Consider the following 27,683-nt stretch of genomic DNA (forward strand, 5'->3'; position numbering starts at 1 on the left):
TGTTACAGTAGAAATAAATTGTATCAGCCGTTGTGAAAGGACCCCGTTGCGTCTACTTGGATGAATCACGCGAGTTGCAAACCGAAAATAAATGTATACGGCGCGTCTCGTATTAAACCTATGAGATTTACCACTAATCTAAAAAAAAAAAAAAAAAGTTAAATACATTTGAAATAATTAATAACAACAGGAAAGAGAGAAACTTTTTTTTTTTTAAATCGGTTGATCAGGTATTCGCCGCAGCCGCCTTCTCCATTCCCTTTTCATTCAAGATGGCGGGTGATGAGTCTGGTACAACGCTTGGTCAGCCTCACCTGGCTAAACAAGACCTTAATTCTCTGGTAAGTGACCGGTTCACAGATCTTACAGCCTCGTACTCTCATATCGGTGGCTGTCGCACCGTCTTGTCGACAAAGCGGTTACACAAAAGAGGACAGTTCCTAACGTTAACAGTCGCGGGTGCTGCGCCGCCACCATCCGGCACATGACGGCAGGCCCGGCGGGTCGGAGAGCGAAAGACACCCTCTTCTCCTCGGACAAGGATTACATTCAAGCTTACCAACATTTAAAAATGAGACAAGCTTGTTGATATGGAATATTTTTTAATTCGGCGACTACTGCAGTCGTCGTCTTTGTTCTGCCTCAATATCTTCCCTTTTCGAGCGGCATCATTTGCCCAGTTGAAATAAAATCTGTAAAAATGTCAATGGAGTTCGCAGTGGTGATGGACGCATATGAGTAATTCCACTGCTTGCAGGCTTTTTTCCGTCTTGAAACAACAATTGATACAGTTAATAGTTTATAACTACATGGATATTGGTTGAAGGTGTTCATATTGATGTTCACCAGGTACCTTTTGTGCTTCGTTATTTGATCGGTTTACAGATTTCATCTAAGTTTCATGTGTTTGCCGGTGCATCATGTAATCAAGTGTAAAGGTTTAGTCTGTTAGTATTGGGTCATACTGAAAGAGGCAACGATAGCCAAGTACGATAGCCAAATCTTTTTGTTTTTTTCCTTCCCAGGTGATATTCAGACAGACAATAGTACAGCACTGGCTTTATATGAAACGTCTTATGTCGCTGTCTGTGTTTGATTGTACTTTGGGTGTCTAGTTCATATGTTTGCAGAGACCCTTTAGGGCAGTGTGTGCATGGCCGTCAATGTGCTGGCCCAACTTTTGTTCCCATTCATCTGCAGGATTAAACAGAAGGATGGAGCGCTGCTCTGCTCAAAGGGGAAAAACCTGTCAATTACTGTGTTTGGTTTTCAGCGTGTGATCAGTCTAATGTGTGTCGTTGTCGTTCCAGGATGTGTCCACCCTGACAACTCTATCCCCAGAGATTATCAGCAGACAGGCCACCATCAACATTGGTATGGAAATCGGTCATTGGCCTAAACTATATTTTTAATCATACCGCCATTGTTTTACTGGCTGTGGTTGGTACACCATCTCCCTTCTTTAGAGGTCGGTTTTGACTTCCCCTGACCATGCATCTTAATTTCTCTGATTTCCCCCCCCCAAAACTAGGAACCATCGGTCATGTGGCCCACGGAAAGTCCACAGTAGTGAAGGCCATTTCTGGTGTTCACACTGTCAGGTTCAAGAATGAGCTGGAGAGGAACATCACCATCAAGTTAGGATATGCTAATGCTAAGGTAAGCGAGGAAACAGGCTGTCTCTGTCAACTTGGCCTCTTGTTTGATTGTCTCTCTCTTTTTAAAGGGCTGTGCCTGTGTGATTTGAGCTTTTTACATTTTTCTATCAATGTAGTTAGAATTTGAATCCTTGTCATGCATGCACTGAGACATTTTGACACCAGTTTAAACAGCGTCTTTCTCATTCTGAGCAACTCAATTCCAGAAGTGGTTCTAGAAAGCAACAACAGTGTTTTATTTTGGTCAGTAAGTTCAGTTTTAATCAGTGCAGATAGGAAGCTGATGATCGCTTCTTTGTTAATTTGCATGGGACCGCTAATAAGGCACCTTGAAAGGAATTGTGTTTTCATTTTTTAATGTACGCATCGTGGCACACTACAACATAAGACAGCAGGGGATTTCCTGATATACTTCTCTAAAATAAAAACCCTCAAGCGAGACTCCTTTTTTCTTTAAGCTGGTAGGTGTTGATAATAGAGAGTCAACCTTCACTCTCATGTTTTTACCCTCCCATCGTGTCCTAGATCTATAAACTGGATGACCTCAGTTGCCCCAGGCCAGAGTGCTACAGGTCGTGTGGCAGCAGCACTCCTGATGAGTTTCCCACAGACATCCCCGGGACCAAGGGCAACTTCAAACTGGTCAGGTAAGACTCCAGAGGGAGGGCGGTCTTGTCCAAGAAGCACAGATTAGGGGTTTTCAGTGTGGGGTTTAGGCCATTAAACTCATCTACTCTTGGAGCGACTTTGTCATCGGTTTGACTTTAAAATGGCAAAATCTCTCTTCCTTCTTCCAGACACGTGTCGTTTGTGGACTGTCCGGGTCACGACATTTTGATGGCAACTATGTTGAACGGAGCTGCCGTCATGGATGCCGCCCTCCTGCTGATCGGTAAGCCTCTACTTGCTCAGCACCCTCCGACGAGACAAACTGTGATTGGAATGGTGTGTCATTAAGCCACAGCCTCGTTGGAAATCATCTGAGTTTTGGTTCTTGTCGCTCTCCGCCAGCGGGTAACGAGTCGTGTCCTCAGCCCCAGACGTCAGAGCACCTGGCGGCCATAGAGATCATGAAGCTGAAGCACATCCTCATCCTGCAGAACAAGATCGACCTGGTGAAGGAGAGCCAGGCCAAAGAGCAGTATGAGCAGATCCTGGCCTTCGTACAGGGTGAGTCAGAACAAACCTGCGCTCCAAAGAAAAGGGGGAACCATTGTTCAAAATCCAAAGTGGCCAAGTGTCCTTCACAAGAAAGATATCGCATGAAGCTGCCTTCAAAGAAACCATGTATATTAGAAGTCTGTGTAACTCGGCACCTCCTCGACCCAGTACACCTCTCACCTGTTTAGCTGCATAGTACAAAGAGCACCTGTGCCAAAGACCCATTATTTCTTAAAATATGTCGCAACTTCTAAGTCACAACTTCTGTCACACCGAGAGAGCTACAAAGATTTTACAGTCTCTCAAGCTTGCAAGTGTGAGAGTTTGTTACCGCAAAGAATTTGGGTGCAGTATTACTTGGAGTATAGTTTTTATACAGTCTGAAAAAAGCCGTCAACCACCTTAACTGGTTTGGAAGTTCAAACCAGTTACCCCTTGGGTAACTTCCGTCTTTTTCTAAGACTTTGATCACCGTCACCTGGTGTTGTGTGTCATGTTTCTCCTGCAGGCACAGTGGCGGAGGGAGCTCCCATCATTCCTATCTCAGCCCAGCTGAAGTACAACATCGAGGTGGTTTGTGAGTACATCGTCAAAAAGATCCCAGTGCCCGTCAGAGACTTCACGTCCGAGCCCAGACTCATCGGTAAGAAAAACCCCACACGTGCAGGTTGCTTCTTCTTTTTCTTTTTACTTACCTCTTGTGTTTTCTCTCTTATCGTGTTTTATGCCTCGCCGTCTTGCGCTCTGTGAGTAAATTTAATTGGTCTGAAGTCAAACCCTGTGAACGTTGTTATTCTTCCACGTTTCAGTCATCAGATCCTTTGATGTGAACAAACCTGGCTGTGAAGTTGATGACCTGAAAGGAGGTGTGGCAGGAGGAAGTATCCTAAAGGGTGTGCTTAAGGTGAGCGGCAAGCAAAAAATACTGGATTCCACTGACATCATCTTAGCAGCTACTTGCAAGAACTTGCACAGCTCCTCTGTTTTAGAATTTTCACCTGCGTCTGTGTCAAAGTTGGATTTGGAAATGGAAATGTTTATTTTACATTTTAAATCGTGTTGGATTTTTGATCGATTCCTTTTGATCGAAATATTTTTATGAAGCGGTGTTGGCACCAAAAAGCATCAAGGAGGCTCTGTTCACTGCTATTTGAGCCGCGACGGACCCTAAGAGAGTAGGCTGGCATTTGGCATGTTTAATAAATGACCAGCTTTAAAAGTGATGTCGGTTTAAATAGACAACCTTTACAGTATTTAGAGGACTTTTATATTTACCTATCGTAGGTATTGGTATAGGTACATATTGATTTTGGCCATGGATACCTGTGATACTGAGTGACATACACTAATCAATATAAACAGAGCTTTAAGTCGCCATCTACGAGTTTGAGTTGCACCCAGTCTAAACCGTCGTCCGTTTCTCTGTGTGACCTCCAGGTGGGTCAGGAGATCGAGGTGCGACCAGGTATCGTGTCCAAAGACCAGGAAGGAAAGTTGATGTGCAAACCCATCTTCTCCAAGATCGTGTCTCTGTTTGCCGAGCACAACGACCTCCAGTACGCTGCACCAGGAGGCCTCATTGGTAGGTCCCTCACCCACAAATTTCAACCTAGGTTCATTTTGTTATGCAGGTTATCGGGGAGGATTGTTGTCATCACAGTGGGTCAGATGCAGATGCAGTCAGAGGATGTCCCCCTTTTCTTTTTTTTTTTTAAAGCAGCAAACTTTCTTAGACGTAGCAGAATAATCGTTGAATGATGGATGATGGAGGCCGTTTTCTAGCGATGCCGTCTTTGCCTTGAGTCAGTAAAGTGTCTTGACAAGCTTACCCACCTGAGGTGGTGGTACCAGTCGTCAGAAACGTCAGCACAGGTGCCGAAGCAGCTGGTCTGATCCCGATGTTCACTGTTGTTTCTTATTGATCAGCATATTTAATTTTTTTTTCCCACCTGTATCTTAATAACCTAACATTGATGGCAAGATAGGAGTTTCTTACACAACTTCACCTCCTCCCAAGGTGCATGATGAATGGAAATGGTCTGAAGAGGTCAAAACGTGAGCAGCTGTTACTCTCCAGTTTAGACGGTGCTTTCTTTTCATTTTTAGTTAAACCTTTTTCGCAGTAAAACCTTTTTTTCTTCATTTAATTCAAAGTCGTACACAACCTAAAATATGTCTTTATGAAATGGTTTCTATTCTTAAGTGTATTAAAAACTGCTTTTAATTATAAGCGTTTCTTTTAAAAAGAGTTCTGAGAAGTATTATCTTTTATTAAGAATAATTTCATCTCACATTTCTGAGAAATTTCTCCAGGCCAAGTTCAAGCACAGAGAAATGGCCACATTTCGGAGAAATCAAAGGCAGATTTGTAAAATAACTGCAGCTGGAGAAGAGGCTAGTAAATCTAACGAACCTCTAAACAACAGGCCGGGAAAACTGAAAAAATAAGACATTGTTAAGCGACATAAAATGTGCTTGTGCGCAGGTGTGGGCACAAAGATCGACCCAACGCTGTGCCGTGCGGATCGTATGGTCGGTCAGGTGCTGGGCGCCGTCGGAGCCCTGCCAGAGATCTTCACCGAGCTGGAGATCTCTTATTTCCTGCTCAGGAGGCTGCTGGGAGTCCGTACAGAGGGCGACAAGAAGGCTGCCAAGGTGAGCTGGGCATGCTGGGAAATGTAGTCAAAGATCATCTGGACCACGATGAGAGGATTGATGTTGATGAATGCTCGCCTGAGCTGTAACCGTGTCAACAGGTCCTGGAAATATCTTGTAATTTCAGTTGTGATATTCAAGGCCTGGAAAAGCAGCATTTAGGGGTCTTGGAATTCTTTGCTTGTGTTGAGGTGGTTTAGTTTGGTGCGAGGAAACACCTCAGTTACCTAGAATCGAGTCTTTTCAGTTGTAAAATGGGTCTGTTAAAGGCCCATAAACCCAGTCAAACTCAGAAATCAACCCGAAACAAATCATTTTAGACGGTTTCCCTGTTCGGAACGAACAGTGCGGTGACGGCATCCTCTGATCTTTCTGGGTCCCTGCAGGTCCAGAAGCTGTCTAAGAACGAAGTGCTGATGGTGAACATCGGCTCGTTGTCGACAGGCGGCCGCGTCAGCGCCGTCAAGGCTGATCTGGCCAAGATCGTCCTCACCAACCCCGTCTGCACAGAAGTCGGAGAGAAGATCGCGCTGAGTCGACGAGTGGAGAAACATTGGCGGTAAGGATCAGGGCGCCTGGTAAAACATGCAGACTTCTCGCGACAGACAGAGACAAACTTGGTAGAAGAGTTCAGGTGTTCGGTCCCAGCTCTGTCTAAACTACAGTAAAAACACAAGGATGATCATTCATTTATAGCACGAAGGGAAGCAAGTCAACAGGATTTCATCGTTTGTGTGACTTTTTTTTTTTTTCGGTTACCTAGTTACCAGGCGTTCACGCCAGGAGCACTGCGTCGTGCCTGATTGGGTCGTTTGTCTCAAGTTCCCCCAACCTGCAAAAACACGAGAGATGCTGCTTTCAATTACTGCATAGCTAACACACACGGAGGGATCAGTCAGCCCCCTGCTGCGCAGAATCGCACAGATCCTGGCGCATCTCCTCCTTTTATCACTGTAGTTTTAGATGATGGTTTAAATCATCGCCCCACTTGTTGAACGTCTGACCTTTTGCTGTGCGACGTAGCACCACTGCTCATTTTTCCATGAGGATGAATAAGCCTAATATTATTATATTTCAGAAAAACATGGAGATGCTTTTTTTCTGTTTTTGGCTTCCACCATAAAACGCTGCAGGAAACACTGACTTCGCTCGATCACTTTTATCTTTCTGATTGTTTCCATGATTGCGAGATCGTTCCAGTAGAATGACCTCGTTTGTGTCATGTAGCCTGCCTGGATTGTGGGCTAAAGCTGGTCTGGTTTTTACTTTTTTTTTCCTGAAGCCCTCTCTGTCGGCGCCACCACTGTGCCAGCACGGACTTATTGAAATGTTTTGGGTTTTTTTTTCCTTTTTATGAGAGGCAGCGTTACTTTGTACAAAATGTAAGACGACAGAGAGAGTAACACGGAGTCACAGATGGCAGGAACGTGGACTCGGTGTGGTCCGTTTTAGGTCACGGCTCGGCCACAACATGCAAAATACTGCTCCTGTAATATCAAAACAAGCTCACCGCAGATTACGACGGATTTTGTGACAGCAGCCGTGTGGGAAATCTTAGTTTTCTAAAGTTCCTCACCTGCCAGAAATCCGGTGTCCAGGTGATCAATCGGACGTCGTGACTCCGGCCTCAGATTACATGTCGAACGACCACCGGTCTGTCGCGACCAGTTCGGGCCTGAAATCAGGCCGAACCATGCTGCTGCTGGATATGCCCGGCTTAAGGAGGGAGGAAGCAAACCCCCGAATGAACGCATTGTAGTCGAACCTGGAGCCGAATCAAGCATCGTGTCGGAGTAGTAATAATCGCCAGCTTCCAACTTGTAAGAAACACTGCCGTAAAAGTTTGGGTCGTTGTTATGACGAGGAAATTCTGATGTATTCTGGAGGCTCTGATTGGCCCGAATTGGAAAGTTGCGTGTTGTCAGTACTTCTGTAAACCTCGCGTGCATCTGCAGCTACACAACTTGACTGGTAACGAGAAGAGCGACGAGCCGTAAACGTGGGAATTTTTCCCAAAGCTGCCGTCAGAGGTGTGACGTTAACTCAGCACTCCGTCCTCCCACACCTGATTCTCAAGGCTTTTTTTTGATTTTCACATTCAGCATTTCACGGTCTGTTCTGTCCTCTAACCGGAAGTCTCCCCTTTTTTTCTCCCGTCAGTCTGATTGGCTGGGGACAGATCAGGAGGGGCGTGACCATCACGCCCACAGTGGACGACGACTGAGGAGGCCAAACCGGGACGTCACCGGGAAAGCTCCCGTCAGCCGGACAACACAACCATCACACTCTTCTTGGCTTTTGGGTTTTTTTTTTTTTTTTGGTTTTTCCCCCCATGACGAGGAAGGAAGGGAACGGAGCAGGACATGTCGGTGGCTTAAAGACGCCTCCACCCTCTGGGCTGCTCTTCTTTCTCTGCAGCCCCACGCGAACGTCAGATTGGGCCCAGTCGGGCCTTTCTGTCGCCCGTTTCCTGTTTTTTTTTGTTGTTTTTTTTTATACTGCAGATGAAGGAGGACAGAGGGAGGAGACGAGGCGCTGCGGACTGAAGGCAGTCCTCCAGAGAAGGTTGACCTGCAGCTGCTTTCAGAGTGAGCCAGTGGGTTTATTCAATACAGAGATGATCCTGTACTGTCCACAGATTTCAGTCGGATCCAATAAAATAAATTTGGAAGAAATGTGCTCGTCTTTGGTTTCTTCTTGTTGGGTTTCATTATCGCCGTTGCGGCGAATTTTATTTCCCATTTAACTGTCCTGCCAAACAGTTCCCCCGGCCGCTCTGCTGCTTCTCTCTGTCTCATCTGATAGTTTCAGTATCACCCAGCTTTTGTTCATTTTCAAAATAAATGCATGTAGCAAATGGTGATGCAGCAACTGCTGGATGATTTTAACATGGTTTAAGTTTCTAAAACAAAAAACTGTGACAGTGAATGGATGAAATGGAAAATAAAAGGAAGTGTTTATGCATTTAATAGATCGATCATATCGATTATCTTACACTGATGGTAGTTTAGATCAATGACTTGGAAGGAACGCACTGGAGCTCAGGCTGCTACTCGCGTTTACCGAAGGTGTTGCCTCACTTCCGGGATGAGCCACCTGACGAGCACGGGACGTGTCCTCACCCAGGTGACAAAGTGAGACCGGGTGGGGGGGCAGTGTTGTAAATGCGGACATTACGGAGCGACAGAGAGACGAGACGAGACGAGACGAGACGCGGGGGCTTCGCCGCGACGACTGACCCGGTTTCTCTCCTCGGTAGTGAGCTCAGCTCCCGGGAGCCGCTCATGGATCCTGCAGGTAGGACGAGCTCTGGCGTTGGGTCGAATGAGAACGAGCCGCTTCTGCAGCGGGTCTGCGGCGCTGCGACAGTACAGTTCTTTTCTTTCTTTTCTTTTCTTTTTTCTTTCTTTTCTTTTCTTTTCTTTTCTTTCTTTCTTTTCTTTTTAAACGGTGATTTTTGCCCCTCCAGCCTTGAGCTGCTTCTTCCTCTGCAGAAGAAACATCTCAGCCGAACTAACGCCCCAGTTCTGCGAAGTGGCCCCAGTTGAGGTTCGAGCCCTTCCATGGTTTTGCCTTTTCCAAACTAAAGTCACACTTTAAATGATTTGCCCCCCCCCCGTTCAGGGAAATGCTATTATCGTAGTACTGATGTAACGTAAGGCGTTACCAAAGTAACGTAAGTTCCTACAGCCATCCTTTAAAATGTTAAAGATGGAGGAGAAGAGACGGATTCCGCATCATAGTGTGAGGCCAAATAAAACAGTCCTTCACCCTCTGGTTAAATATCTTTATTGGTTTTAAACTTTAAGTGGACAAACACTTAATGTGAAGTAAACCTGGAAGAGAAGTTCGGAGGGAAACGGGCCTTTCCTTCCTACCTGCTCTTTTCTATCTGTATATGTGGATGAATTGAATTTTGATTTGCTGTTTAGGTCTGTTCCTGTATCCTGTTTTCTGTCCACTTTTATCTTTACCTGCTCTGTCTCTTGTAACGGACTGACACCTGGTTCCTCCTCTAGGGATCGATAAAATCTTTTCTTTTATTTTGGTTTCTTTTCGTTCTTCCTACACGCCAGTGAAATTACCTTCATGATACTTCGGTGGTTTAATGAGAAGCTCGTAGCCTCGGCCATTCAAGGAAAAAGCAGTAACGACCTCTGACCGTCACTAAGGGGTCATTTATTGGACTTTTAAGGGGTATTTTCACCGTAATTTAACATTCATAACCCTGTAAACATGCACATAGGCATAAAAATCCCTTAATTGCTGGAGCTTCCACGAACAGACACCTTTAAAAATATCCTTGAATTATAGCATTTGCAATAAATTAGTCCTCGTGTTAATGGTGAAATGTTTTCTGTCTCCGGTTGGTCAGATGGTCAGCGTGGACGGGACGGCGGCGGTCAGAAACGCAACCCTCTCGACATCATCATGAGTCAGATCCGCCGGAAACGCCCGGCCTCGGACAGGAAGCCGCTGGGACGCTTCCTGTCCCGAACCGTGGACCGCACGGGGATCCCCGAGGACGGGGAGACAGAGGGCAGAGAGGAGAGAGGACAGAGCTCAGGTTTGGTTTTGAATTTTCTTTTACAAAACAAGTCAATGTTTCACTTTTTTTTTTTTTTTTTCTTTTTCCTGCCAGGTTAAAATTTGGCTCTAAACTCCCATTGACTTTACATTGGACTTTACCTTTAAGGGAGTGTTGCAAAATATCACGTTTGTGGCCTGAGCCAGAGTTTACAGCACAGTGAGTCTGGATCGGAATCTGGATCTGGACCTTTTTCACAACACGTTTTTGCTCTAAAGTAACAGGGCGTCTCGTTCTTCACGGCGGTAAAAACCCCTCCGCGGAGCAAACGTTCCTCCGAAACGCACCTGAACCCAAACCGGTCCCTGCAGTTGTGAGAAAAGCAAGGTAGAAAAGGAAAATAGGAGGCCAATAGATCCAGCAGGTCCTGCTGCATAAGCTGTATGAGTGGACAAAAGAACAGGACCAGTTCCCTAAAGAATTATCTTAGAGACCCGCGGGGGGACAAAGATGTCTCGTGTTTTTGAAAACGATCAAAGAAGATTAAAGAAGTATGTACAGAGGACTGTAAAAGACCCGCCAGTCCGTGCCTCATCAGGGCGTGTGTGTGTGTGTGTGTGTGTGTGTGTGTGTGTGTGTGTGTGTGTTCCAGGTGTTGCAGAAGCAGCGGAGAGCGAGCGAGACGTCGGCTGGGGCCGAGTGAGCCTTTTCCTTCAGAGGCTGGGGAAGAGAGCCGACAGCAGGAGCCTGAGTCTGGCTCACTGTGATCTGACTGCTACAGACCTGCTGGAGCTAGGTGCAAACACACACACACACACACACACACACACACACACACTTTACATGCTTTATTCGAATCTGCCAATTCTGTACCAGGGGCTTGTATTTAATAGTTTATCAGAAAAAGCTTAATCCATCCACACGTCAAAAACAACACAACCTATTTCTAGGATTAAGATTTTTCAAAAAACAGTTCACATCACGTGATGAGGTTGGTGAGGAGAAGAGTGAAGTCTGTTTGTAGGACCTGCCTGAAAACCTTTATCGTGGATACGTGTAGAACAAAATCCAGCAATGGAGGCTGCTTGTGTGAATGTGTGTTCAAGCAATTTGTAGAAAGTGGTGGAAGAAACGTTCAGCACCGGGTTCCTTTTTTTTCCAGCACGTCGAAGTTTCCTTGGAGCATTCGCGATGAAATCAGCCGCGTCCGAATTTAGCCGGCGAGCTCGTAAACCTGCGCCCTCCGGCGCACAATCCAGACGCTGCCTGGGTCAGAGCGCTACACCGAGAACTCCTCAGGTCTGGAGGCAGTAACATCGAATTTCAGATTAAGACAGATACATTACACGTGGGGAGGGGGTCGCGAGATGACCAACAGAGAAAAAAAAAAAGCCGCGCTTGTTTTTAGAGACTTGTTTTTACTGTGAATTACTGGATAACTTCGGTTTCCTCGGGACCCTGACAACTCAAATTCAACTAAAGCAAAGAAAAAACAGATCACGACCAGTGGACTCAAGGCCTGGGTTCGCGTCTAGAGCTGCAACGCGCCTGGACCTCAGTTGTCTGACTCACTACGTGGGTCTCCCCCCGTGTCTCGGCTACTTGACACTGTATAAATTAATAAAGGCCTTAAAAGCCCCAAAAATAGTCCATGCTACTGATGCCACTAACTGACGAGGGGTCGCACATTGACACAGTTTTGTTTGGAGCAGTTACAAGTCGAAAAGGTTTGGAACAGCTGCGTTAATGGGCCTTTTTCGTTTCATCACTTTATGACATGTCTCAGTAGGAAAAGCACCCGGTACAAATGTTCAAATGAATTCCACTTCCCGGTATCGCTCACGCCGTCACGGAGGCCTTCGGACTTCCGCGTCTGTTGACGGCACTTCTCCCCCCCCCTCAGCGACGCTGCTCCGGTCTCTCCCCCAGCCCCAGCTGGAGGAGGTGGACGTCTCCTGGAACGAGCTGATCGGCGGGAGTCTGAAGGCGCTGACCTCGCACCTCCACCACGTGGGCGGGATCAGGACGTTGAGGCTCTGCAGCTGCAGGCTGAACGCCGAGGACACGGCTGCACTGGGTGGGACCAAAGACAATCCATTACTGTTATTGTTTTTCTTATTATGTCCAGCAGATTAAATACCTGAAAAATCAAAGTACTTCGCCATATTGATGCTAAAATTACATAAAAATCTATAACCTGACCGATTCAGGATTTTTGAGGCTGATACTGATACAGATATGTGAGAGTTTAAAGAAATTTGATTTAAAATCCCCAATTTTTCATTTACATGAGTTTTTTCGTACAATTGCACCAAGAAATGAACTGGGCGGGACGTTTTCAATCGAATGATGAACCAGTCCTGATCATTGACTCCCAGTATCAGCCACTATCCTCACACACAGCCAGCGACGGCAGGGAGATCTGCTGTCTGCTAACGGTCGTATCGCTATCCGAGTTTTCAGCTCCGTGTGTTCCCCGTAGGCGAGGCCCTCGGCTGCGTCCCCCTTTTGGAGATCCTGGACTTGTCCTGGAACGGCGGCGTCGGGGGCGGAGGCTTGCCAGGCCTGCTGGGCAAACTGCAGCCCCCGCTGAGGGAGATTCACCTGGTGGCTTGTCAGCTCGACGCAGCCGATGCCGCCGCACTGGGTATGAAAGTCGACCTCCGCCAGCTTAAGGTTATTAGATAGAGACAGCCCGCCTAGGGCACTCCTACCTCAGGTAGTCATTTCCTACATTTCCCACGATGCCCCAGAAGCATCTCCACAGAACTTGTGTAAATGCTAGGCCATACTGAGGTGTGGAGAGAGCAAGCGGAACGTAAAAGTGTAGTAGGTAAATATAAAATGAAGGAGCTGCTACGTCAAAGCCTGTTAAACTCTCGTTTATTTATTTTACCGTCCGCCGTGCGTCACGGTGGTTGGTCCTCCCAGGGGGAACGGTGTCTGCTCTCCCCAGACTCAGTGTGCTGGACGTCTCCTGCAACCCTCGGCTCACGCAGGCCGCCGGCGAGGGCGGCTTCGGGGAACTGGCCGCCTCCCTCTCCCACGCCGCCTCCCTCACCAGGCTTCGGCTGCAGGCCTGCGGTCTGACGACGGACGGCCTCGACACCCTCGGTAGGAGACCTCAACTGTTTCGAGGCACATTTCTGTTTTATTTCCCTGGATTTTTTTGCCCTTCTTCACCACATACTCTCTCCTCTACCCAGGATCTTTTTCTTTGGCATTTAAGTGGGTAGTTTTTGTGCCTTGTGTGTCTGTACGCACGTCTGTCTGTATCTATGTAATAACTTAATTTCTACTGTTTCACCACACGGGGAAAATGCCGCCTTCGCATGTGACTGTTCGTGTACAAAAAAACTTCCTGCAAATGTAATTCAGGGTTTAAAGGGGGTTAAAAGGGTTCTGACATCCCATAGATAACTGGTTGCCCAGGGCTTGTAAACATGGCCTGTTCGACATAGCTTGCCATTAACTTTTTGGCATTTTGCCTTTATTTGAGACGGAAAACACGGGGTCTCAACAAAGGTCCCTGGCTGCAACTGAATCAGGGATGTTGCAGCTGCTGTACGAGGTCTGCATTTTAACCACAAGGGAACCAGGATGCCCATAAATCGCTATAATTCTTGAAGGCATAGTTCAACCCCCCCCCCCAAACTGTCCTGCAGGTGGTTCGCTCCGCTGCCTCCCCTCGGTGCGAGAGCTGGACCTGTCCTGTAACAAAAGCCTGGCCGGGGGACTGGACCGCTTCGCCCCCCACCTGGCTCACCTCACGCACCTGGAGAGCCTCGACCTTCACCTGTGCTGTCTCACACACACCGACCTGGAGGCCCTGAGTGAGTCTGCGCGTGTGTGTGTGTGTGTGTGTGTGTGTGTGTGTGTGTGTGTGGACTGTGAATCTCGTACCTCAGACTGCACTGACACGACTGCCGCAGGTACCTGCCGGTCCCCTCACATCTCGATGCCGGTGATTCGAGGGGACCTGCAGGTACCTGCGGCAGTCGTGTCATGTGACCCCTTGCTTCCAGCCCGGGCGCTCCCCGCTCTGCCGGCGCTGACGGAGCTGGACGTGTCGTCCAACAAGGAGGCGGGGGCCGTGGTCCCCCCGCTGGTCTCCGCCCTCCCCCTGACCCAGATGAGGCGCCTGCCGCTCAGCAGCTGCGGCCTCACCCAGGAGTCCTTGACTGCGCTGGGTACGTAGACACAGCTGATGCTTACACTCTGGTGGTACTACCACCAGCACCAGTGCTGCTGTCACTGCGTCCGCTGCCTCTGCCTCGTTTTTGTTGCATTCCCCCCCCCCCCCCCGAGCTCTTGTGCGTACAAAAGCAAGGGACCAAAACGGGAGAAATAAAGAATGGAAAGTTTAACAGAGGGGAGGGAAGTCATCCAGTCATTCGACACGTTTTACAACCTATTTGATCTACTTCCCCTTTTTCTAAATACTAAATTACGTAGGGCTCTAAGGCACACCTGGCAGACAGGTGGGTAGGAGGACGAGTGCGTCGAGTTCCCGATGAATTCGGCGCCGGGAGGCGGCAGCGGCTCGGTGCTGCTCTAACCTCTGCAGCCTGGCACAGCGCACGGAATCTGTACAACGCAGGTATTCGATTCTGTTGGGAAGTGCTTCCTTTTTTAGTCGAATGTTTATTGCTGTGAGTCCGACGTCCGACAAAGGCCCACGGCAAAACGTCGCACCTTCAACTATCCACGTCCATTTTAACGCAAACGTCTGAGGGGCTCGGGCGTGTGAAGTCAAAATGGGCCGGACGGCGTCAGGTAGGTCTGAACGTGGCATTTCCTCCCTGATTGACGCGTGTGCGCGTGTTTCAGCTCTGGCCGTGCCGTACCTTCGCAGCGTGGACGTGTCCTGGTGCAAGGCGGTCGGCGGCCGTTTAGCGCTGCTGCTGGACGCCCTGCAGCCGGCGGTCATCCTGGAGCTTCGCCTCAGCAGCTGTGAGCTCTCCAGCGACGACCTGCGTCACCTGGGTAACGGAAAGTTCCGGTTCATTTATTTGGTGCTTCAGGTGTGCGAGGGCTTTTGTCTTTTTCGCTGTTCCCGTTAGTTTGATGTGGTGTTAGATTGAAACCTGGAAGAAGTTCCACCAAGCTGGAAAAAAAAAAATAGACCAAAGCAGAAACAGAGGTGAGGAAGAGGAAAAGCATTTCGCTTTGAAATACAGAGGAAAAGTACAAAGTCGCTCAGAGCTGAGATGCTCACGTAAAGCACCGGAATCCGGTCCAGTTCCTCCTGATTGTGTTGTATCGCCGGTGACGAATTCTCAGCGATGACTCCTCTGCCTTCGTCCTGTGCAGCTGCAGCGTGCGGCCGCGGACGCCTGTCCTCTCTCCGCGCGCTGGATCTCTCCTACAACGGCTCGGCGGGCGACGACGGCTGGTCCGCCCTGTTCGCGGCGGGAGGTCTGGCCTCGCTGGAGGACCTCGACCTCAGCCTACGACCTTCGACCTCCGCCCCCTGCTCGGCCTGGCTGCCGGCGCTGCTCCGCGCTCTGCCCCGACTGCCGGCGCTGACGCGGCTGGCGGCGCGGCGGTGGACCGCGGGCCCTCGGGGCCGACGGCAGCTGCACCGCTGCCTGAGTGAGAGGAACGTCCTGCTGGAGTGGGATCCAGACTTCGCGGACGCAGCGTCGTCACGTAAGACGGCCGATGGGGAGAGCCCAGAGGAGTAGGGACCCAAAAACCCCGGAGACCTTGTAGAGGAGGCTGCTAATCTGATGCCATGTGTCACTAATGAAGGACACCCGAACTGAAGGAGCTGCTGTAAACGCTCATTTATAGTTTTGTAATTGTTTGATCCAGATCTAAGCTTCTTTTTTTTTTTTGGTACCGGCCAAAAGGATTATAGTCGATAACCGATAATATTGAATCATTGCCCACTTTTATAGATGCACTTAGGAAACACTTGAACTGTTTTCACGTTCGTGCACGATGCACTTTGACAGGCTTAAATCCCTGCAGTCCTTGTTGTGCATCCTTAAATCTGCGCAGGAAACATTTAAATGTAGAGACGACTGAATCTCAGGGTGCAGACGTTTATCTTGGACGCAAAACAAACCCAAAAAAAGCAACAATCAGAGACAGTTTATTGTTCAGAAGGTTTATTTTATCGTCACAAGCCTCCGAGTTCCCGACTTCTTTTGGCCCACGTGCATCATTTATTTAGTTTCTTTTGATGTTTGTGCGCATTCTGGTCAGTTTCTCGGTTTCTTTTGAAGCCAGTCTCTGTCTGTTGGGCTGTTGCTGGAGTTATTTGGAGATATCTTACTTTTTTTTTTTTTTTGGCATGTGTGACGGAGAGATGTAAACCCGCAGGATCCCGGACATCAGGTCCTGACACCGCAGAGCTGAATTCTCCTCCAGCTTCGGTGGAAAAACGGGCGAGTTTGACACGGAACCAACACCACGTGCCGTCCGTCCGGAGGGAAACGCGGTCAACGGGTTCGACGGTTTGGGGCCCCCCCCACTTTACCCACCTGTAGGAGGTCAGCAAGGTCACCGAGGCCCCCTCACCTGGTATGTTATTGTAGCTCACATCCGGACCTGTTGATACACAAATTGTGAATAAAATGTCAAAACAGCTAAAAAAAAAAAAAAGAAAAAGTCCCAGTTAAGGTGTTCACCTGAACACAGGTGTGAGCGCTCACCTGTAAATCTTCACCGATTTACCTGCGCGAACACCTGCGCCGAGTCGCGCGCCCTCCGTCACAGATGCCGGATGCTTTCGGTGGGACATGCGTCGCGAAAGAGCCGTTGAAGAAACGGCGGTTTTCTGCCGCAGATAGCGGAGCCGAGACCACACCCAACCACGTGTAACCGCCCATTGACACACACACACACACACACACACACACACACACACACACACACACACACAGAGCCGGACTCTGTGCGGGGTCCGCTGGGACGAGTCCTCGGAAAGGCGTTGGTGCGCGTCACTGCTAATGCTCGCTTGCTGTTGCTCACGTGAAACGCGAGGTGCGGGACCCGACTTTTAGTCCTCTAAGGTCACGGTCAACCTCTTCCTCCTCCTCCTCCTCCTCCTTCCTCCCTCCGCGGCGGCAGCTTCGCGAGCCGTCGCCCTCTATCGCTGTCGCGTCCGAGTTGCTGGGGCAACGGCGGAGGATGGCGTCTCGCGGGGGCCAAAAAAAAAAAAAAGGGAAACCGAAACTCAAAAGCCTGGTGCGAACCCCAACATCTATAACTGCGTTATTAATTAAAAACTGATTTATTAACCGTTAATGAAGGCATTGATTTCGGCCTATGAACCGTTTCTAAATGGCCCCTGATCAGAAAGTGGCACTGAATGTGTCATTAGTCTCAAGACACCGAATTAACTGATGTAAAACATGATTTCCTTTTGTTTTATGTTGTAATTCCTGGTTCTGTTTGATGTGAACCTCTCTAGTTGTTAATTTTTTTAATACTGTCTAATATTTTCTCAATAAAGTGTAAAAAAAAAAGTTCCCAGTGCCATACTGGAACTGAACTTCAAGTTGATTTTCCCTGTTTACATTCATTCATTGTTGTACCTGTGCCGACGTAAATAAATATCTCCAATTACGTTTAAACCGTCATCTTCTGAACCTTTTCAGCATCATCTCTTACTGAATCTCAGGGGTTTTGAACCAATAAATGCGCCAAAGTTTTCAGTTTGAAAATCTTATGAAATCTCACCAGTTGAGACAAACAAACATCTGATTGTCCCTTTTTGTTTTTTATTTTATTTTTCCTGTTCTGTTTTACAGTTTGTTGTACAGTAGTGAACCTGTGTACTGTATGCAATTCACATTTCTGTACAAGTAATGCAGACATTTTACCCAAAATAAAAAGAAAAAAACAAAGAAAGAAAAAAGAAAACATGAAACAAACAGACAGCTTCTTTCAAGTTGATAGAAACACTGTATACGATGCAGTTTTCAAACTTGAAGCAACAACATTTCTGCTAGGACCTGAAACAGCTGCTTTAAAAAAAACAAAACACTAACTATATTACACTGAATCAAAAACCTCGGTTTGCATTAACAGGGCTGTGTTTACATCAATAAAGCCACCATCACATGTCAAACACTTACAGGTGAACATTTATGATAAATAAAAATCATATCTCATGGCAATAACGAGGCTCCTACTAACTACATACATATCTATTAAAACAATGTAAGAGTTGTACTGGCTGTCCCGTTACACATTTATCTGATCAACATTTAGGTCTGATTACCTTCTTTTTTTTCTTTTTTTTCTTTTCGCCTGTTAGTTATTTACCTGTAGCTGAAATGTCGAGCACAGAGCGGGTTCCTAGCGGACGTCGCTGATGTTACATGACATGTTGATCGGAGCCGAGCGATGAAACGAGACACGGCTCTAAACGGGGAGTGATGCTGAGACTCTGCAGAACATTTCCACCTTTTAGCGCCGATTGTATTAAGCAGCCTGCTTTTGACCAAAAACTCCCAGAACCTTTTCCTCTTCTTCTAAAAACGACTGTGCGGAGGGCGGACGCACACAACAGCAACAGTGGACTGTCTGACATTAACAGACACTGAGACTAATGTGGATCTGTCACGTCATATCCTCTTATCGGGGTCAGTAGTATTGGCACCAGAAGGCTGGATCTGTGCATCTCTAGTGAAGATTTAATAACTGATTAAAAAGCCTCAGCTTTGATTGAGATAAGAAAAACATCGAGAAGTGGATCGATTGACCGTCAGAAAAGAAGAAGAAAAGAGGGCAACTGTTTTGATAATCGATCAGTCGTTCAGGTCCTTTTTCGAGCGAGAATGCCAAAGAGTTGCTGTTTTCGGCCCCTCAAATATTAAGATCTGCAGTTTTTCTGTCCTATGTCAAAGTAAACTGAATATCTTTGGGTTTTCGATTGTTGGTCAGACAATTCAAGACGTTTCAGGACGTCACCTTGGACTCTGAGAAAGTGGGATGGATTTTTTTTTTTCTCTTTACTGACATTTAATGGAGAAAAACAAGGTGCAGATGAATTGATGCCGAAAATAACGGTTAGATGCAGCCCTGAAAGAGTTCCTGGGCTATGAGAACTCTTGCGGCGCCAGGGACTAAATTTACAGTTCCTATGGTAAGGAGGGCTGAGATTTCTGTTCTTTCCAAACTAACTTTCTGCCCTGTCCTTGTGTGGAGACAACAGCAAATCCATTGAGTCGGACTTCTGGTTTAAATGATAGTATAGCTAAATAGTATAGATAGTAAAAGATAGATAGATTTTTTTTTATTACTAGTAAAGGTGATGGACATAACTATGAAAATAAGACCCAAGTTGTAATAAACCAGATTTATCCTTCACTTCCATGTCGCCACATGTTCATTAAAGTCTGTTTCGAGGGGGCAAAAGGCGGAATTTGAGCCTCGACTTTGATCCAGACACAGGCTGAACGTAGCTTGCGTGTTAAAAAGTGAGACGCTCGGTTGCGGTGAGGCCCGACGCCCGCCGCGGCTCGGGCCTCACTGCGGAGGAGGGTTGTTTTCGGCGGTGTCCACTGTCCTGATGATGACGATCTGCTCCAGGCCCTCGGGCGGGGAGGTCGGCGGCCGCAGCTGCTCCACCAGGGCGTGGAGGGTGTCCGGGTTGATGTGCTGCTCCTGGTCGGCGTCGAAGGTCACCTGGTCCGCGGTGGTGATGGCGGGGTGAGTGGGCTCCGGCTTGAAGCCCTGGATGATGGTGGCGGTGGTGGCGGCGTCGGCGTCGGCCTCGGTGGTGGCGGCGTCTGTGGACGGAGCTGTGGCTTTGGGGTTGGGGGTGGCAGGTTCAGGGTTTGGTGGCTCACCTTCGGGGATGGACACCAACCCTTTGTTTTCCTGGGAGAGTTTGCTCTGGACGAAGGCCACGGGATGACTGGAGGCCAGGAGGACTACTGCTCAGACACACACACACACACACACACACACACACACAGGAACACAGACTCAGAAACCGAACCTGAAACGTACCTTCATTCTGTAACTAACGACACTCAAACGATGCACTACAAGAGGACACGAGAGACACTGACTAAGTTCGCATGAGTTTGGCATCGATTTAAAACGATGAAATAGAAACATCGCCATGGCGGCTCACACACTTAAAAACACACCCTCGGCCTAAAAGCTCACCCGCTCTGGCTCTCTCCTTGTGCTGCCGCACTTCATCGGCGTGGGCCTTCTCCTGGTGTTTGATCATGTTCTTCACGCTGGCGAATCGGTTCCCACACAGCAGGCACTGCACACCGGTGTTCCCCTCTGTACAGACGGGAAACAGAGACAGCACGGTGCGAGAAAGATGAGATCTCACCGCCGCCCTCTCCGATCACCGCGTTAAGCGCATCGCACTCGGAGCGGGGCAGTGTTTCCGATTTCACACTGCAAGCGACGCCATCGGCGGGGCGCTCGACGTGCGATCACTACCTTCAGATACTTGGTCACAGCTGAACCTCACGTGGTCAACGATCTTTAACCCGACAGCCAAGCAGACTAACAAATTTCCCCACACGTTTCCCCACCAATGTCCCGTTATTTGGAGTGAAACGTGTCGTTTTGACGGGTACAAAACGACTGAACGGTTTCTGATGTTCGAATATTCGCCAGATTCTTCCGCTGCTACTGGGAAAGCTAGAAACAAGACTCTGAGAAGCAGGATTCGCCATCTCATCCACGACGCTTGCGGGTCACCGGTGAGCTGCAAGTCATGTTAATGTCACTTTTTCAGTTGATTTTTGATCTCTGCTCTGCTTTATTACCAACATCGGAGCCATCTTGCCCTGCAAACAATCAAGACAGAGCAAAACGTCGCCGACTTCCACGTTGAAAAGTCGAAGCGTAAAGGCAGTTGGAGGCTTTCCCACCTGGCGCGGTCCTGCTCAACAGTCAAGGGTAAAGTTCCCGTCAGGTCTTTTTCTCTTGATAAAAATTTCAGCTTAAACTTTTCTCCGGGTCCGTTTCCTTCTCTCTTTCTTTCACCGTTACCTCCAACTTGTCACTGCTCTTATTCTTGTGACGGTAAGTTTGCGTAAACGTAGTAGTAGTAGTAGTCACGACATCACCGCTGCCCCCCCAGCCCCCCCCCATGTAACAAGTTATTTCCTATTGAGCTATTTACTGTGCTTCAAACAGAAATGATATTACTCTAACATGTACACAGGGTATGAATCAACTTGAGAAATTGCTCTATATTTCCATCTGAATTATTAATATATTTTGTTTTCAATGTTGTACTGCAAAGAAAACTATAAAGTCTTAATCCCGGACTAGCGTCTGGGAACTCACCTGGGTGAAGTCGTCGCATGTGTTTCTTCAGTTCAGAAGACGTCACAAAACGCGCGTCACATTTTGGCTGAGAACATTTGTACGGCGTCTCACCTAGAACAGAAATACGTTCACACACGTATACGACAGCATATTCAGGAGTGTGACACAAAGACGGAGTGCCGTTAACAACTGTGTCGAGCAAAAGGAAACGCAGAGATGCTTTGAGCCAAAAGCCCAGAGGTTTTGGCCGCTAAATGTCTGAGTCTGACAAGCATTTCAGAAGGAAACCAGAACAAATCTTCTACGAAATTCCAGCTGGTTGACGGTCAGTCCCCTCATTCCCTCTTCCCTGCCAAATCCGTCTCACCTGTGTGTTTTCGCGCGTGCGCGATGAGAGAGGAGGAAACGGAGAAGGACATGCCGCACAGATCGCACTGGTACGGTTTCTCTCCGGTGTGTCGTCGTTTGTGGTACGTCAGGGTGCTGGACTGAGCGAACGCCTGACCACAGATGTCACAGACGTACGGTTTTTCCCCGCTGTGCAGTCTGTAGAGAACAAACAAGCCTCGTAAGACATTCAAACCCTGTCTAAAAATAATATAATATAAAATTCATTCCTTCCCACACCTTTCAGACATTAGAATTGGGAGGACCGTGTCTGACAACTTTTGTAACCTTCCAGAACCGACACACTCTCTCTCTCTCTCTCTCTCTGAGCACTTGTACCTGATGTGTATTTTGTAGTTGGACGAGGTAGCAAACTTGAAACCGCAGCGCTCGCAGGTGTAAGGCTTCTCCTCGCCGTGGTGCATCCGACGGTGAGCGACCAGCTGGCACTTCTGAGCAAAACACTTGTCACAGTCGGAGCAGCAAAACGGCTTCTCACCTGCAACGACACACCCGAGGGAAATGGGAGACGAGGAGGGTTTAGCCACACTAGTGAAGAAAGAAAAAAAAAAAAAAAAATTCTAAATCTATGTTCTATGTGTTTGATTTGTGCTGAAAAAAGTTTGTCAGCTGTTGAATTACAAGGTTTCCCCCAGGTGCAGAGGTGGAGCTCACTAAACAACCTCGTGCTGATCCATCGATGATACGAGTCCAGCTGGTTAATATGAACTTTAAATATCTGGCACTTGGTGCACGCTACTGGGTAAAACGTGCGTCCAGCAGGGGATTACTGCGGATCTCCTTTACCCCACGTGTAAAAACTCAGGGTTTGGTTTTTATGTTTAAACCCGACATCGTGACGTGCTGGTCGGATTAATCAAGACGTACAATGTGATCAATCGGTCAATCGCCTGCTGGGCTGAACCAGAAAGATCCCGGTGCATCTCGTCCTCTCATCAATGTGGAGTAGTTACAGGATAAGAATCGCTTTACTCTTTAAGTACATGGTCTTTGCTGTATGACGTTGCACCGCTGCTTGTGCTTTCACTATTTTTGCCTTAAGACCGACCGGGTCAGTCAATCGCTTGTCAAAATACTTACCGATGACTCTTCTGTCGACTGACTGATCATTTAACAGACGAATCATTTCAGCTCTAGAGGACAGCGTTTTCCGACTCGTCGTGAACTAAATGATTAATCCGTAAATGTGAAAACAGTAACAGACAGGTTGACTGGCAGTGACAATAATAATCAGCTGACTGAATTAGCGCTCTAATGAAATCCCCCGAGGGGTGAGATATTATTCGAAACTCAGCTTACCTGTGTGTATGCGCAGGTGTGTTTTCAGCTGTGTGGCTTGTCTGAAAGTTTTAGAGCAGAACATGCAGACAAACGGCTTCAGCCCCTTGTGGATTTTCTCGTGTCGGCGCAGGCTGCTGGCATCTTTAAAGAGTTTGTTGCACTCGGTGCACGACAGCGACAGCTCATCCATTTCTGACGGATCCTGTTCCCCAACCTCCCCCAGCTCCTCCTCCTCGTCATCAGCCCCCACAGAGCCGCTCTCCTCTCCGTCCTCCCTGGACCTGGACCTCCTCCTCCTGCCTCGGCCTCGGCCCCGGCCCCTCCCTCTGCCTCTTGCCCTCCCCCGGCCTCGTCCTCTGCGTCCCTCTCCGCTGCTCAGTCGAGGTTTCTTGGCCGGAGAGTCGTCCTCCTGCGAGGGGCTCCAGTCTGCGGAGGTGTCTCCGGCGTCCTTCACACTCGTGTCGGAATCTTCTAAAGACAGAGCTTCACTTTTCAGACCTCCTCTTCCTCTTCCCCTGCCCCTCCCTCTGCCTCTCCCCCTCCCCCTCCCCCTCCCCCTGTAGCTCTGGGTTTTTGGGGGGCCATCGGCCGAGCTGCTGGGCTCCGCCTGCTCGCTACTGAAACTCTTAGGCCTTCCTCTCTTCCTGCCCGGTCCGCGCCCAGTGCTCTTTGGCGTTGTGGGGGTGTAGTCTTCATCGCTTTTCTCTCCCTCTTCCACATCTACTTCTTTGGTCTCATCCTCCTGCCCTTTGCCATCCTTCCCCTCCTCATGCCAGTCCCCTGCAACAGAGACGATAGACAGGGGAACTGGGGAGCTGGGGCTGCCAGGAGAGGCTGGAGTGGGAGGAGAGAGACCAGCTTCTTTATCCGCCTCTGACTGCGACGTTTCGCTGGGCTCGGACGAGTGGGGGATTTCCTCCAGATACTTTGTGGCCTCGGACATTCCCAGGAACACAGCTGCTCGACGTACGGCTGCTTGTCTGGTGCTGAAACCATGAAAATCATCAGTCTATTCAGTAAGTTTGCTGAAAAATAATTTAGTTTATTCGAATTCTCTTCAAAACACCACCACAGCCTTTACTAAAAGCAGCCTTACCTGCTGAGGTTCATCTGCCCAGTGTAGATAAACTCCAGCAGCTTCTCCAGAGCGTAGCGGCTGACCTTGTCGGGGTCCAAGGTCGTGACGTCTTGACCTTTTTCAGCCTGGGAGGAGAAGTACTTGCTGAAGGCTGCCAGGATGTTGCGGTGAGCTCTGAACTCCACATCTCTCACCATTATGGTTATGTCACACAAGAAGTCCATCTCCCGCTGCTCATGTAAACGCTGCAAGAGCAGCTTCCCGTGATTGGTGACATGAGTCATCTCTGCTGCTGTTTGACAACGGAGACAGTCAACATTAATGTCAGTTTTTCTTTCATTTGTATGGAGAGGTGCACTCAGTTCTTTTTTTCTCCCTGTATGAGCTGTTGTCCTCTGGGAGGCGCTGAGCGATCAGCCTCATGAGCCTTTTTAAATGCAACTCTGCACGTCACACTGGCCTCGTTTCAAAAGGGAAAACAATATATTTTAGTTACTGCTGCTACGAGACATCTAACTCTATGGTTTTAACGCATTAAGGCTTTTTGAATACATATTGGCCAAGACAAGTTACCGTTGTGTGTTTTCTTTTCTTACTGTCAACAAATCCCATGAAAAGACCAAACAGTTCGTCTCTCAACACTTTCTGACTCCTCTCCTCTTGTCTGTGGCTCTCAGCTCCGAGCCCACTGGTTCCTACTGAAGACGTAAATCTTTGGAGAGGGCTCACAAATATATACTTTAATTTCTTAAAATAAAATAAATAAATAAATAAATAAAAAGGACATCCACTGTTTTTAACAAATGGTTGCATTTTTCAGGAGCTATTTTCAGTGGCGAATTAATCACATTTGGTCCAACAGTGCGTCTCCGCTGATGTGTCTTTAACAGGTTTTGGAACTGACAATTATTTTCATTACTGATTAATCTGCCGACTATTTTCTCAGTTAATTGGTTTTTCCATAAAATGTAAGGAAATAGCGAAGGGTTCCCGTTTTAATTTCCCAAAGCCCAAGATGATGTATTTGAATAGCTTGTCTTGTTCAACAAACAGTTAAAATATCAAGTTTACAATCCGTTATGATGAAGAAAAAGCAGCAAATCAACACATTTGAGAAGCTTTAACCAGAAAATGTTTGGAATTTTTGCTTGAAGCACGATTGAAATGATTAATCGATTGTCAGAATTGTTGCAGATTAATTTTCTGTCAATCTACGAATTGATTAATTGTTGCAGCTCTGCTTTGGATTCACAGATAACACTTGTTTTGGGGGTTTTTTTCCCCGTTGTTGGTTTGGTCTTTTTGTGCTGAAAGTAAGAAACATCCCTTGAAGTCTTGAAGTGCTTCATTTAAGAGTATTTAATGTCTGTTCAGGCCTTGAATTAAACAGACTACATTCAAAGTGCCTGTAAATTAAACAGTTTGTTTACACTACTCACTCACCTGGTGAAAATCCAATGTCCGAGCTAGAGCATAGAAACAGAACTTTTCAATTAAATTTTAAATTATATAAACAAATGGCCCCATAGCACAGGGGAAAAAATAATCTTTCAAATGAACATTATAGAAACAAAAACTTACTTTCAGTAGTGTATCAGTGATGTTGAGAAGTTGAGACACAGCTTCAGCTCCTCTTATTCTCTGTTGGGGATAGTTAGGAATGAAAAAGGGTGTATGGGAACGTGTGGGGGAGCGACCCACGGGGCGTAATAACAGACCTAGTAACGATTTACTGTCAAAAATAAACATTTATCAAGAGATATAATCCTCTGAATCAGCAACCTTGACAGGTGAGATGGAGAAGCAGTTTTGGAAAATAAAAGCTCCCGCCTGCTTCCTGAGCAGGCCTTCGGGTCCGGCTAACGCTAGCAGCGGTGTCGTAGGTAGGTCGAAACGACTTCTGGCGGTTGTTTGTCGCCGCACGCCGATTTGTGAATCCCCGGCGGGCCGCACAAGCCGCCTCGGAAGCGGTCATAGCACTTTAGCGTCCGACAAGGGCGGAGAGTTTACCAGGCCGAAGCTAACTGTTTTCGTAGTGGCAAAAAGCGCGGAAAACATTGTGCTCTTATTTCGAAGGTTTGACGGTTTGTACCGGCGGTGTCGACGTAAGTTGGCACTAAATGCCAGGAAATCTTACTTCGTCCACGAGCGAACGCGCACATATAATCGGTCGCGTTAAACTGCTCGAGCAACTGCACTAATTTGATCCAGAGCAAAGTAAATAAAAGCAGAAAAGTACCTTCTAATATCCGCGATCTCCAGCCATTATCCCGTGACGTCGGTGGTTCTCGCGAGAGTTCGCTCCGAGGTCGAGATGAACACCTCCCCGCCCGGACAGCGGACGGGAGGTAGGTTGCGATTAAACCTCCCGAGGTCTGATCGCCAACGCGAGGAGGAGATCTCCACAGAGTTGAACCCTCGGATCTCCTGGAGGTCTTGTTGAGGTTTCTTGTCAGATAGATTGGTGCGAATAGTTCAAACGATCAAGTTTAGCCGTTCCTCTACGTCCAAAGCCCCTCCACTCACACTTGGTGTGCTGAGGCTGAAAGTACTCCGCAAGGGGTTTTGCTTTCGCTACTGGGTCAGTCTGATTTATGGTCTTCCCCAGGACTCGTGGGCAATCCTCGTGACAGCCAGAGGGGTTTAATGCTGTAAAGGTGGATTTTAATGGGGAGATAAGAGAGCTGAAGGATTAAACACCTTCATCTTCTCTGCGTCCCTCCACATCCCGGCTTGCTCGTGTTATTATCCCGCTCTCGTTAACTATCCACAATTCCACTGTCTTATGTTTAATCTCATTTGGGTTGCTGGTGCTGTTTGCCTTTCTTCTTCTTCTTCTTCTTCTGTTTGCCATTTAATCTCACTTTTGTGGCCTAAAAATGAAATCATCAAAACCCACCCCAGCGCTTTTCAAATTGGTCTCATTAATGTGCACCAGGAGCATGATGTCGGCAGTTTTGCAGGGGCAGACTGCCACCCAGGGAACCTCAGTCGGTAAATCTTCTCCCCTGCCCTTGCTCTGATTGTAGAAGGGAGCGGGAGCAGGACGACATCCCGCATCCGCATTTGCCGTTGGCAGGAAGGGAACGTTTTAATGGTCTTAATGGACTCAGGGGCTGAACAGATCAAAGCCTCCCTGTCCTACGCCGGGAAATGGTTTCATTTCAACCACATGCACCTGACAAGTGTTTAGGGATTAAATATTGGTTATTTCTAGGGCATTGGAAGTCTGGTTAAAATAACCTACCTACACAAACTGGCCTTCAATTAACCGCCTCCTCCATTATTCATTATTTAGGTTTATTGTGCATTTTAATCACTTTTTAAATTCAACTTCTGGTTTTTTACTTGACTTAAACTGTTATATACCTGTTTCAAATCTCCCCATTGCTGTTTTATTATTGCTTGTCGTTTCATTGTCTCATTTTCCTAATGGGTACAGCACCTTGAGCTGCAACCGTTGTACGAAAAGCGAAAACTTGTACTCTTGTACCCAAGGCCTCTCGCGTTAAAAGAGAGATCGTGATCTCAATGGGACGATCTGTTAAATAACGGATGAGATAAAAGAGTGTTTTTTAAACACCTGGACAAAATCCCAGATGAATTTGTACCACTGGAAGACTGGACAGCAATTGTCAATGAAATAAAC

At 47.6% G+C, this 27,683-nt stretch overlaps 3 protein-coding genes across 3 annotated transcripts; 2 read left to right on the forward strand and 1 right to left on the reverse strand.

The window, feature by feature from the left end:
* The first annotated feature begins 230 nt into the window (after window positions 1–230).
* Window positions 231–8,149, forward strand: eif2s3 (eukaryotic translation initiation factor 2, subunit 3 gamma). Its single transcript, XM_040126564.1, has 12 exons — window positions 231–341; window positions 1,311–1,374; window positions 1,532–1,659; window positions 2,184–2,305; window positions 2,456–2,550; window positions 2,670–2,828; window positions 3,328–3,462; window positions 3,629–3,723; window positions 4,257–4,401; window positions 5,305–5,474; window positions 5,861–6,033; window positions 7,635–8,149. The coding sequence occupies exons 1-12, from the start codon at window positions 273–275 to the stop codon at window positions 7,696–7,698; spliced, it is 1,419 nt and encodes a 472-aa protein (XP_039982498.1). The 5' UTR covers window positions 231–272; the 3' UTR covers window positions 7,699–8,149.
* Window positions 8,150–8,591: 442 nt separating this feature from the next.
* lrrc31 (leucine rich repeat containing 31) lies at window positions 8,592–16,050 on the forward strand. Its single transcript, XM_040127220.1, has 10 exons — window positions 8,592–8,771; window positions 9,850–10,041; window positions 10,655–10,798; window positions 11,906–12,079; window positions 12,485–12,649; window positions 12,934–13,116; window positions 13,668–13,835; window positions 14,028–14,192; window positions 14,833–14,988; window positions 15,316–16,050. The coding sequence occupies exons 1-10, from the start codon at window positions 8,639–8,641 to the stop codon at window positions 15,687–15,689; spliced, it is 1,854 nt and encodes a 617-aa protein (XP_039983154.1). The 5' UTR covers window positions 8,592–8,638; the 3' UTR covers window positions 15,690–16,050.
* A 1,676-nt stretch (window positions 16,051–17,726) lies between these two features.
* On the reverse strand, window positions 17,727–26,775 carry mynn (myoneurin). Its single transcript, XM_040127571.1, has 10 exons — window positions 26,274–26,775; window positions 25,616–25,675; window positions 24,053–24,326; window positions 23,513–23,942; window positions 22,975–23,470; window positions 21,994–22,153; window positions 21,635–21,813; window positions 21,286–21,378; window positions 20,137–20,262; window positions 17,727–19,898 (listed from the first exon to the last, which is right to left on the reverse strand). Exons 3-10 carry the CDS (start codon window positions 24,316–24,318, stop codon window positions 19,489–19,491), a joined length of 2,160 nt encoding a protein of 719 aa, XP_039983505.1. The 5' UTR covers window positions 24,319–24,326; window positions 25,616–25,675; window positions 26,274–26,775; the 3' UTR covers window positions 17,727–19,488.
* Window positions 26,776–27,683: the final 908 nt, after the last annotated feature.

The sequence above is a fragment of the Xiphias gladius genome, chromosome 5 (assembly GCF_016859285.1).
Source record: "Xiphias gladius isolate SHS-SW01 ecotype Sanya breed wild chromosome 5, ASM1685928v1, whole genome shotgun sequence".
Lineage (NCBI taxonomy): Eukaryota > Metazoa > Chordata > Actinopteri > Istiophoriformes > Xiphiidae > Xiphias > Xiphias gladius.

Coding starts and splice junctions, on each gene's coding strand:
- mynn (XM_040127571.1), bottom strand. CDS start 24,318: ATGACTCATGTCACCAATCACGGGAAGCTGCTCTTGCAGCGTTTACAT. Junction 22,154..22,974: donor ACACCTGCGCATACACACAG/GTAAGCTGAGTT, acceptor GTGTCGTTGCAG/GTGAGAAGCCGTTTTGCTGC. Junction 19,899..20,136: donor CAAGGAGAGAGCCAGAGCGG/GTGAGCTTTTAG, acceptor GTGTCTGAGCAG/TAGTCCTCCTGGCCTCCAGT.
- eif2s3 (XM_040126564.1), top strand. CDS start 273: ATGGCGGGTGATGAGTCTGGTACAACGCTTGGTCAGCCTCACCTGGCT. Junction 2,829..3,327: donor GATCCTGGCCTTCGTACAGG/GTGAGTCAGAAC, acceptor TTTCTCCTGCAG/GCACAGTGGCGGAGGGAGCT. Junction 3,724..4,256: donor TCCTAAAGGGTGTGCTTAAG/GTGAGCGGCAAG, acceptor TGTGACCTCCAG/GTGGGTCAGGAGATCGAGGT.
- lrrc31 (XM_040127220.1), top strand. CDS start 8,639: ATGCGGACATTACGGAGCGACAGAGAGACGAGACGAGACGAGACGAGA. Junction 12,650..12,933: donor AGCCGATGCCGCCGCACTGG/GTATGAAAGTCG, acceptor TGGTCCTCCCAG/GGGGAACGGTGTCTGCTCTC. Junction 14,193..14,832: donor GGAGTCCTTGACTGCGCTGG/GTACGTAGACAC, acceptor CGCGTGTTTCAG/CTCTGGCCGTGCCGTACCTT.